General features: G+C 36.4%; 1 protein-coding gene across 4 annotated transcripts in view; it reads left to right on the plus strand.

Annotated features, from left to right (window-relative positions):
- LOC121515423 (CUGBP Elav-like family member 2) overlaps nt 1–3,749 on the plus strand; it is a 48,480-nt gene extending 44,731 nt beyond the window's left edge. For 3 of the 4 annotated variants that reach the window (XM_041796185.1, XM_041796183.1, XM_041796184.1), the window contains exon 13: nt 290–469. In XM_041796185.1, the coding sequence (XP_041652119.1) occupies nt 290–417 (128 nt within the window). In that variant the 3' untranslated portion in view covers nt 418–469. Of the gene's footprint in view, nt 1–289 lie in introns of all 4 variants that reach the window. The other variant, XM_041796182.1, reaches the window with a different exon arrangement.
- The last annotated feature ends 8,647 nt before the right edge of the window (nt 3,750–12,396 follow it).

The raw sequence follows: 12,396 nt of genomic DNA on the forward strand, positions 1-12,396 counted from the left end.
TAAACTTCAGTCTGGGCAGCTCCCTCCTCAAAGACACATAAAAATAGAAATCAGCTCTCAGTGGTGTGACAGTTTTATTTTTCTCTGACAGTGACAAAGTTCAGCTCCAGTAGTGTGCCTCTGATCATCAGGATTTTATACAATTGCCGTTTTAAAGAATACATTCATTAGGAGAAACTGAAAAATGTCAAATTGAGTTCAGTTAAACAAGAGGATGGTTAAAAAAACTGTGCTCATTTGTTCTTTTTCTGCAGTTAAAGAGTATCCCCCCCTGTAATTTTGTTGTCAGGTTTCGTCAGCTACGACAATCCCGTCTCTGCCCAAGCTGCCATCCAGGCCATGAACGGGTTTCAGATCGGAATGAAGAGGCTGAAGGTTCAGCTGAAGCGCTCAAAGAACGACAGCAAACCCTACTGATCCTAGCCCCGGGGCCTCCCCCCTCCCCAGCTCTAATGCTAGCACTGCTAGGGTAAGTTCACCCTTCAGCCAAGGTCAACACAGCAGAGACTCAGGGGGGCAGGGGGGAAAGGAGCCCACAACAGGGGGGAGACTCGCTCTTCTCCTGGGAAAAAAAAAAGTGGTTGCAATTGATCTTTCCACATTTTGCTGTATTTCATTCCTGCGGTTTTATCATGTAATTCGAGTCGGATTAAATATTTTAATGTATATGATTATTTATGACTATCACTGGAGTCAGTGTTCGCTGGAGGTATTTTGTGTCACTGTAAGTAGTGGAGAGCATCAGGTGTGTTTCCATACCATTTCATTGCCTTCAGGTCAAGTGAGACAGGTTGACTAAGGATCAGCTTTTGTGTTGAAGGGCTGCAGCCAGGCCACGTACACCCTGAGCCCAGAGCTTCAACCTGCGTTTGGCTTCTTCCATGTAGTCTGTCTCTTCATTTCCCCATTCTGCAATGTGAAAACCTTTTGCACTCTAAATCCTTCAGTCTTTACTCCCCTCCATATCTCCCTTCTCTATCCCCCTCATTTTCTTGCTGTCATTATGTAAGCCATGTCCAGCTAGGCTACCTCTCTCTTTTCTCTATTAACAACCCCTTCAAGTCATTCCATCCATCCTCCAAGTCTCCCACAAGGGACTGGCTCTAGATGGATCTCTTTGGGTGCCAAGTATACAGTTTGTGCATGTTGGAGTCTCTGCCATATGTCCTGGTGGTGTCACTTTCCTTAAATCTATGTACTGTTTTTGTGTGTCAGGGGAGAGAAGGGGGGGAAATGTTTATCACGCTGTCCTTTATTGTATGTGGTGATTTGTTTTTGTTGTTTTTTGTGCCTCATGGCTAAACGATTCTTGTGCTGTGCCCCTAACTTTCTCTTCTCTCCTCTTTGTCTTCTCTCTGTCTCTCTCTCTCTCTCTGTCTCTCTCTGTCTCTTCCTTTCACGTTTTTGTTCCTTTTTTAGAACAAATCTCCATGCCTGTTTGCTCATCATTAGCCTAGCATGTCTTCATGATGTTGAAAGCCAAGCCAAACTCCTGGCCTCATCATCCCACCATTGTCTGTGATGTCTCTCTAAGCTCGCCTGACCAATACCTGGCCACCCACTGACCCTTGTCCTTAGCTCAACCTGATTTTTTCTGCATGTATATTCTTTTTTTCTGTATAGAAATGTGACAGGTGGGAGAGAGGTCAAGCAAATCAATGTGAAAACGTACCTGCGTTGAGTTCATTTAAGAGACCTTTTTGTTTTTTTGCAAATGTTTTAAAAACCTGTGGGATTTCTTATTTTTAATTTAGCTTTGTTTTTTATGTTGCTTTCTTTTTACCTCTCTCAGTAAAGTTCACTTGAAAGTTGAATACAGGGATCGGCACACAGCTGTGCTATTTGGTGCCATTAGCAATATGGTGGCTTCTTAAAGAAAAAAAAAAGACCACTTTCCAACACTTTTGAAAGTCTGACCAGTAAAAGCCCTCTCAGTGCTCTGTAATGATCTCTACATTTTGCGGGCAGTGTGAAGATTTACACCAAGGCTGTTTAAAAATCTATTTTCTTTTCATTTAGGAAAATATCCAGTGTATTTACCTTTTTTGAACTATTGATGGCACAATAAAAGGTACATTTGCTCTGTTCGGAGAAATGACTACCTACATGAGTCAACTTTTTTAGAACTGATTCACAAATAGACAATCTGTGGTTTAAATGCACACTTAGATTACCTATATTTTATACCATTGAATCTATAGAATTTAACTAACAGAACCCAGGCAAAAAGTTGGGTTTTTTTGTAGATTATGTTGTAATGTCATCTGTGTCGGGGGGGTCTTCAGTGTATCGCATTTTTAAAGAGGACTAAAAATCAGTTTGACCGCATTTCTAGTCAATTAAACTTACTTTGAGTCTAAAATTCCTCTGCATTAATTGTAATTACAGTTTTGGGGGAAAAAGTATTTTATTTTGAAGGGTCACAGTGTGTAGAGATTTTGTTTTCCTGTGTTTAAGAAAATTGAGTGTTCAACTTCCATGGTACGTCTTGTAGACTTTCTGTGAATTTCTCAATAATTTAATTAATGGATGTTTCACTTTGGTTCAGTTTGGATGCCTCATGTCGAAAGATGACGACTTACAATGTCTGTTAATCATACAGATGCCAGACAATGTTTTTGTTTTATTTTGTTGTTAAAGTGCCCATGTGTCAAACTCAGTGTTTTTTGAATTCACATGAGATAGTTTCCTGTAATATTAACCTAGTTTTCTTTACACACACTCGCACACACACACAGCAGCAGCACACAAACACACACTCTCTGTAATTGCAAATGTGGGAGCCCCTGAAGAAGAGATCACTTGGACACACAAGACACAACCTGTGGGTCTCTGCACATTTTCTAGACACACTCACAGTTGCTTTTTTTGCCGATAATATATATTTTTTTTTTTAAGTGACTTCCAATCTCATGTTTCAGTCGTACACAATGCACAGCACATTAAAACTACTAAAATCGCCACAATAGTGTTGGTTTACAAATACATTCCATTTTTTCAGCACAAAGTTTACACTCTTTTTTTACCAGGGTGGTATTTTGTCTGTTTGTACTACAAAATAACAACCACTCCACCCCCCTTTCCCCCTAAAGAAGGGTTCCCTAAAACGGCGTACCTGATGGCGCTAAAGAGTTGTCAACTCAGGGGCTTTTTTTGTGTGTGAAACACGACACTCACACAGGATTATGACGCAATGCACAATTGTCACCATTTGACCTTTTATGTTTGGATTTTTATTTTATTTTCTCAAAATACATATAAATAAAAAAATAAAAAGAATAAAAACAACAAAAGGTACCAAATTTGAAACCGTGCTTGAGGAAAAGTGTTGTAGTTTTGTAAGAGAAACGTAAAGCACAATTGTGGGAGCTAATCACTTTTGCAGAATGTTGTGTGTGATTTATAATCCCAAAAACTTGCAAGGTACCACTGATTCCACTTTTTAATACGGGCATGTGCTTTTTACAGTGTGTTTTTTCTATCCAAATGCAATACAATATTCAAAGTGCCATATATACGTCTAGAAACTGCCTACACATCCTTATTAGGCCTTGGTTTAGAGATTGCTGCAGTTAGCCTTTTTTTTGTCTATTTATGCCAGTGTCATGAAAGCTCTTGTCACCTGCTCCCCTTTTCTCCCCCCTCCCACTCTGTGTGTTGAGTTTTTGGTAAATGTGTATTGTGATGTACTCAATTTGAACCGTTGTTTCAAGAAATTGTAGATAAACAATAAACTTCCCTATACATTTGAAGGTCTTTCTTAGTGTGAACTGTAACACTTTGCTATACAAACGACTGGTTAATCTGAGAGAATTTACTGAATCTGAAGCTGAAAGCAGCAAGAGACAACTTTGGAGCCACGTCTTTGAGATCTTATTGTGTCTAAACACTGAAATGAGTGCAGGTTAGGGGTGATACATGTATGGTGAAGTGTTACTGTGAATGAATATTTAAAAAAAAGCACAATGTACAGTCCACAGCGGTCCCAACAGGATCTTGACTCACTTCAGGGGCTTCCATCACAAATCCTGTTCAAGCTCTAACAATCACTTTCTCTGTTTGTTCTGTGTTTTTCATATTCTGAAGTGCTATTTTTTGACAGTGTGGTAGCTTTGCATCTCTATAGATATTGTCTTGATCCAAAAAGAAAAGTGAGGAGAGAAAAAAAATCTCGTGTTATTTTCTTGTCTGATAATCGGTAGGACTTTGTTCATGTTCCACCAATAATTTAATTGATGTTTTTCCTTGTCTTGAAAGCCAAAGTGGGTGCATCTTGATGTGATCTGTATTATATATACAGTTTTTTTTCTGTTCAGGCAATATCATTTTTTAAAACTGGGTGGGCTTTAAAAAGGAAAAAAAATACAACAGGCTTTCCAATTTCTACAACTGGTTGTTCATATGTATTTTGTACCAGTGGAGCTTTTTATATTGGAAATTAAAGAAAAAAAATCTATATTGGAAAAAAAATTGTCTGGCCTCTCAATGTGGCCTCGCCTTGACCAGGTCTTGAGTTTGGCCTCTTGGTGGTGTCAAGCAATTTTTTTTGTCATTGTTTTTGTTTGTCTTCTCTAAAAGATGCCTGATTTTTGATTTCTCTACATGTTCCTCACTTCAGTTTCGGGGCGGGGGTGGGGGGTTGGGATCCTCTAAACTCGTGGTAAGTTTCATGTTAGTATTCGTGCAGTCCACAACATAGTTTAATGGTCATCGGGATTTCGACAACTTGTGTGGATAATGTCTTAGTTCAAGAGTTAACTCTTTGTTTAGTTTGAGCCTTGCTTTTTACCTGTGTAGACTTTTTTTCTGTTGTTTTTTTTGTTTTTGTTTTTTTTTGCCCATAGAGGAGTGTGTAGCCGAAAGACTCTCTGTGTTCTTTTTTGGTCAGTGTTTGTTCATGTGTGGTGTGTTTCTTTGCCTCTGTCTCCAAATTAAACCATATCCCCTAATATGGACTGTGTGTGTCTTTGTGTGTTGTGCTTGTCCAGTGTTGTAAAGACATTTTACAGACCACCCCTTCCTCCCCCTGTGTGTCATGTCTGGCTAATTTGTTTCTCTGTTGTGCTTCTCTTTGCTTATGTCTCAACAGTAACAGATTCAGGGGGGTTGCTCTAATAGGCCCTTGAATTCCCAGGTGAATATTGGGGCATCAGCTTAAAGTTATTTTCCACCTTTAAAAAATCCTTTACATGCCTGTACAACTGCTCTCAAAGGTTTACATTAATATGGGAATGGCATAGGGATTATACTGTAGATCACTGGTTCCCAACCTGAGGTCCTGGGCCCTGTCTATGTCAAAACTACATGTTTATATATATATAATTCTTGAGTAAGAGAGCAGTTTTTTAGGGGGGAGATTTTATGGAGGTATAAACTAGAAAACAAACTCAGAATTTCAAAGGTTGAAAATTTGTAAACCTAGAGGAAACACTCAAAATATTAAAAAAAAAACTTAAATTTTGACATGAGAAACTCATAATTTTCAAGGTGTTAACATAATAAATTTACAACAATGTAAAGTCAAAAATTTACAAGCAACCAAACATTGGTTTAGCTTTCAACTTTTTGACTATAGTCTCAAAAATTACAAGTCTTGGTTCACATATATTTACAAGCTTTTAAAATATTTTAAAAACTTTTAAAGAATCTTAACAACTTTAAACTTGAGAATTTTGAGGGTTTTTTCTTTTTAGAAATCACTGGATCCTCTATTTGTTAAGTGGCCCTATAATGGCATCATGAAAATGGATAGCTTATACATAAATCTTCTGCCAAGAACAAGTTAACTTAGAATATTATGTTGGGGTATTCTTATGAAAACCAAAAGTTGATGTTTAATTCTTCGAAGTGGGTCCGGGGGGCTTCGCTCTTCTTCGATATGAGTGGGGCTGGGGGCCCGCCACAGTCTCTTTTGTGACTAGTAAACCGAATTATCAAACATTTCAACAACACTTTTTTATTTCATTAATAGTGGTTCTGGTCTTTAATGGAAAAAAATATCTAAACACATTTTACAGTTTCTCCATGATGATGAATACATTTTTGCCCATTTTTCTTAAGATCTGGAATTACTGCATTAAAATGGGAAATGCAGCTTTGCTATCCCAAGAAAATGATATATGTCCCGATATTTAAGAGAAAGCATTTACACATTTCTTTGTAACAGTAAAATAAAATGTGGATGTTTGTCTATGAATGACTTGAGTGCCTCATAGACTTTTGCCCTCATTTTTGTGCAAGCAGAAATTTGCGACCCTCTCTGGGTCCTGACCCACCAGTTGAGAACCACTGCTGTAGATCTTAAAGTAGTAAAAGACACATAAATGATCATGGTGGAGTTTAATCTCAGTGTTATCAGTAATCTATATCAGTGAGGAAGGACTTCCACGAAGACGTTGAGAAGCCTTCTACAAAAAACAGATTTTTAGGGATGCATAATATGCGGATACATGAAAATATTTTTTTTTCTCATTTTGATATTTAAATATGGTTCATACCTAAAATTACAGTCCCTAGAACACTAAAATTTAAAGTTCGAAGATGAACAAATTTCAGTCCTTAAAACAGACTTAAAAATGTATGGAATACTGATGAATAAAGAAAATGACTTCAGCTGACGTCGGTCTGTTGGTCCAGCCTAAAACTCCACTAGCTTATTTGATTTAAAGGCCAATATTTACAGATTATATACAGAGATTTTTATAGCAGGAATGATGGTTTTGAATATTTGTAGAAATGTTCATATCTGCTGACACTAATTATGGATTTTTTAAGCTGGTATCTGCCGATATTGTACCAATACTATATTTGATCCCTACAAATTTTAAATGGTTTCTAACAGAAAGCCAATCTAGTGTTGTAAAAATACTTCATATAAAGTAACGTTCAGGAACTTTTAGGCATATTTGGGCCAGAAATTGAGGCGTGTAGTGGAGAGAAAGTTTGCCTGAGGGAGGATTGACACAACCCTGGTCACGCTCTGGATGTCCTTGTATATTACCAGGGCCATGGGGAACTAATCTGTTGAAAATATAAAGTACACACCTTAAGGGTGGAACCAGCACAGCCCACTGCTCGACCGGGTTGAAGGGTTGCCATGAGCCCCTGGTTGTGCAGTGGATGGACCAAGGGCCCTAAAACCATCAGTGGTCTCTGGGTGTTGACCTTGGCTGCAGAGGAACACGTATGTGTTGACATGTATCAAGACTGCTGCCCTCCAGCCCCGTGTTGTGGACCTGTAAAGAATCCTCAGTGGCCAACATGCCTAAAACATATGCACATGGCTGTAAATAAACTGGCTCAGTTCGAAATAGTCACGAGGTGAGATTTATTCTGAAATGAAGTGACGTGTAAAAATTGTGTGTCAGAAGCAAAACACTGACATCGCCTGTATGCCGTGTATCCACTTAGTTCTACAGTCTTTACATGGAGATTACATATGTTCTGCTTCTAGCCTTTCTAAAAATGATTACTTTATAAAATGATAATGTGCTTTTTGGCCATTTTCTGCTGTTTTTTTTTTTTTTTACCAGTGCTAGGAAAGACCTATTAGTGAGTGTACACAGCTGGGAGTGGGGGTCCTCATGGTCTGGCACTGTTATTTTTAGGGTTGTGGGCTGAAAAGTCTGGGAATCTGATGAAAATCCAAACAAATATCTTACAGAAACTTTCAAACTTTTTATTAAATGGTGCCTTATGTTTACATTTAGTTTGTTCTAAATCCATGAGAATAAAGACTTTATGATCCATGATTACCCTTTCATCAAATCTGATATCCTTATTACTGTAAAACAATGCCATTTCTGAAAAGCATGAAGATTTTTTTTAACAATAGATCATCTGAAGTCATGGGCTCATCAGCAAAACACTGAAGAAGAAGGGCGCCTGCTTGATAACCTAAAAGGTGCTGTCGTTCTATGGGACATCCCACAGGTCATGTTTGCAACCAAGAGATGGCAACGTGTAATCAAAAAAGCTTTTCTGTGGCTAATGGATTCAAAAATCTACCAGCCACAAACATTTTTAGAACTGTTTTATCAAGCAGCATTATTTGATTAAGGTATGAAAATAATCAAGGTAATAGTATTTAAGTTTTAGGCTGTTTAATAAGAAAGAGCTGATGAGTAAATGAGCCGGACTGTCGCTCATTTTAAACCTAGTTTTTGACCAATTTGTCCTGTATTCAACCATGCAAATGTTTGCTGTGCTCCCTATGAGGGCACTGCACATTCAGAGGCATTGTCCTACATTATGAGTTTTAGACCCACTAGAATTTAATATTTTGTGTTTAGTTTCTGCTGTCTAGTGCCAAAATGTGGCTTTGTTTAACTACCTTGGACTTGTGACCTTTAGCAGATACACCAGCTGCAGTGGAGCTGCTTTCATGTAATACTGAGTCTAAACATCCCAGCACACATTTGACAGCAGCTCTGACACGGGGAGGAAGAGGTGAGGGTTTTTGGACTGTGAGCGTTATGATCCTCTCAGCTCATAAAGTCAGTAGGGACCAGCAGAAAAAGAGGTTTGATTTATGATGTATACTGGAACAAAATCACTCTAGATAAGCTTATTTTACTTACCTGCTCCAGTGGCTGGTAAGATGAGCAAATTCACCTGACACTACTCAAAGTGCCTGCATTTAGCTGGTGATGGTGCAAATTCTCCACCCTGTAGATCGTTTTGTTGATCATGGATCTGTCTGCTAATTATTTTCTTTTCCCTTTTTCAAAAAGGAAAATAAAAATCAAACTGTTTTGAATGTTCTGGCATCTGTTTCTGACCATGAAAAAGAAAACCTTGAATTTCAATTTTGATTTTCTTATTTCTAAAAGAAAATCAAGTAACCACTAACTGACATAACATCTGTTAGTTAGTAACCGCTAACTGACATAACATCTGTTTTAGATCCCCAAAGACCACAGCTCCAGGATCTCTAATTAAGTAGAAATGCTGAATGCATATGATCTAAATGACTGAAAGGTTTGGTTTCTGTACTGAAGTCTGTGTGTCATACAGAAGTTCAGAAGTTGTTCATTACAAAACACACACTGTTAAAGCCTCGCAGAGTCTTCAATACAGGAAACACTCCACTCCACTTCAGCCCTTCTGAAAACCCTTCATTGATTCTTTACTGGGTCATTTAAAATGATGTTTTTATTGATGAGAGCTCATTTATCTGAGATTATTTTAGTACTTTACATTTCTATACAGAGAAAATGAGCTTTAGCAGATGAGAGATACCATAATTATAACGTCATAATAAAGTCCTGTTAATTTCTGACATCTCTGACCTTTTTACTTTACTGGTTCTTCTGGTATGAAATCAGTAAAACAGGATACGTTTATCTTAATTCATCAAATTCTATGCAACTCTTTTCAATTTTTTTTTTTTTTTTTTTTGTTATTAAAGCTTTATTTCACCAGATAAAATTCATTGAGATCAAGATCTCTTTTTCAAGGGTGACCTGGCCAAGAGGTCAGCAACACACGTCACAATAAATAATACTATTCAGGGACAGATTACAAAAATAAGTTAAAGACAAACAGTAATTTTGAAAGTGCATAATTACTTGCAGATAAGTGCTGGAAAAATGACTCACAATAACAATTTTATAAACACAGGCACTGTTCCATGGTCTCATGATGTCTGTCGTTTAACAGAGCGACAGGTTTCAAGTGAAATGGCAGTTTCACATCAGTCTGATCTCTATCAATGCTAAAGACACAAAACCTTAAGAATCTCCATATCCAGAGTGAAATGACTATGTGAAAGCAACATTAGGTAAGCTATGCCTAATAACAATTGCTCTCTATCATATAATGTAGTTTATAACTACATTTTAACTGCGCCTTTCTATCATGAAATGCTGTAAAATGTCTCCATCTAGTGGTGGAGATCAGACACACCAGAAATAGCAATATTTGGTTGGCACAGCCAGAGCGAGCTAGGAGGTTTACCTACAAAAATATGACCTATGAAAACTTAAACCTACTTTGGCCTGTCTTTGTTGTAATTCCAAGTCTGTTTTCTAAAGTATGGAGTTACAAAATTCATGTAAGTAGGGTATACTGGGTTTATTGGTGGTAGTGAAAAGCACATGGGGTGAAGATGTGTTGGCCATGAGAGCCATAGCAATTTAATGTGCCTTTTTATTTCATCCGTATAAATGCTTGACCAAGGTAAGGGGGTTTCAGAGCAGCTTATAATGTAAGGAAATAATATAATATAATATAATATAATATAATATAATAGATAATAATATTAAAAAATAGGCTCTGATTCTTAAAAAAACAATGACTTTAAGTTCCACTAGACAGTCAGAAACAAAGGGACATGAACAATGCTCCTAAGTCTTTTGGGTTTTCAGTCACGAATTTTTTTTTTGTTTGTTTTGTTTTTGTTTTGTTTTTTTTGCTCAAGAAAATCAAGACACTGAAAATCATTTGAAAATAGAGTAAAAAATTGTAATGCAAGATGATTTTCTTATTTTAATGATCAAAAAATCAGATTAGTATAAGCTCAAATGGTTTCATTTCTATTTTCTACAAAGAAAAAAAAATCATAACCAGAAGACAAAAAAACAAAAAAACAAAAACAAAAAAAAAAAAAGAAAGATCATGCATTTATTTTCTGTGACAGGAAGTTTGTAGCACCAAATCGACTGATTTCTTTTATCTTTAAATCTGTCTGATTTCCACTTAAACCACCTATACACAAATACACTGTGTGAATGTGTGTGTGTGTTTTAATGGTTAAAACAGTCAGTTTAGTAAAAACATGCTTAACATGATGCTTGCATTTAAAGTTTCTGTAGCGTTTCTATTTTAAGAGCAGCAAATGAATGGACTTTTTGCTTGTATTGATTTTAAAGAAGGAACTTTAGCAGAAAAGAGAACTAGTTTATATTATGCAAATATTTAAATGTACATTTCATGCCTCTTTATACCATACTGTATTATATCTCGCATAGGGCTTTTACTTTGAAAGGTAACACACTACATTACATTGGGTTGTCTTGCCCCTTTAGAAATAGATGATCTCAGAAAATTAATGGTAAGACATTTTTTGTCTCTGTCTCATCCTGTCCTCTAATTTTTTTACTTTTTTTCTAAAGGACCAAATGAAAATGAAACTTTTCTAAAAAAACTTTTGCTCATCTATTGTACATCATAAAAAAAGAAAATCACCTTATATTTGTATTTCAATTGTTTCTTTTTTTCAGACAAAAATAAAATAACCAATCAATTTGCATTATTTTACATGTTTGCAACAGAAGCGGAGCTGGAAATCATAATTATCAAGGGTAATAGATTGTATATTTACCCAAGAACACAATTCAGTGCTCCATTTTCAAGCTATTTCGAATATAAATAGAAGTGTTTGATACCAGGAAATCTGTACATCATTTGGGCAAAAAGATGGCTCCACTTTAGATAAAAAACATTCTGTCATTCCAAAGTTTATTTATTTATTTATTTTATTGAAATGCATTTAAACTATTTTTATCAGTCCAAAACCGTTATATCAGTGGTTCTCACTGGTGTGCCTCTGGAATTAATACAACCATGCCTGATTGAAATAACAGCTAAAGATGTTTTAACATATGTTTGCACTGGTATTTTTGGATTCTATCAATGATTAAGATAACCTCTTTTAAAACTCACAGTATCATAAGGTATAAATATGTTAAAAAATTAGAAAACCTCTTAGCTAGATTTTTTCTGCAGTATTTTGTGTATTTTCTCACAGTGTTTTTACTTAGTATGCACGTATTTTGGAGAATTTGGTGTAAAAATGACTTTTAACAGGTACAAAAAAAGTTTGTATTGGCTACAGCAGATTGCTTGAATCAGCAAGTGTGAATAATATGCAATTTAGTTGTTCCTAAATGGTGGAGTGAGGCATGTCTAGGTGTCTATTGTGCTTCAACCATGTGTCATTCTACAACTAAAGATATGATTTTGCATGGAAATGAAGATGGTGTGCCTTGAGCAAATAATGTTTGAAAATCTCTGCATTATATAACGTGTTGTTTTCTTTTTGTTCTTCTGTATTAGGCTAGATGACAAAGGTGAGGTTAGGATAAAGTGTAACAGTTGTTTTTCTTATGATGGTGTCAATTTGGCTACAATATTACATTTACAATATCCATTCAAATGTCATCATCTAATTTTATAGTTTTATTATAAGATTGAAAGGTTTAGGGCTTTTGAGAAAACACGAGGAGCTTTAGCCCTGTAAGACAACCCTTAGCTCCATCCATGGTGTACAACCAAAAGACCAGAGGCCTGTACGACGAAGCTGGATTTTCTCTTATCGAGATAACTTCAGGATTAACCCTGGATTTTCTGTACGACGAAGCTGGCTCACTTCTTACCGGGATAAATCACCACGGC

This window comes from Cheilinus undulatus, linkage group 9 (assembly GCF_018320785.1).
Source record: "Cheilinus undulatus linkage group 9, ASM1832078v1, whole genome shotgun sequence".
Taxonomy (NCBI): Eukaryota; Metazoa; Chordata; class Actinopteri; order Labriformes; family Labridae; genus Cheilinus; species Cheilinus undulatus.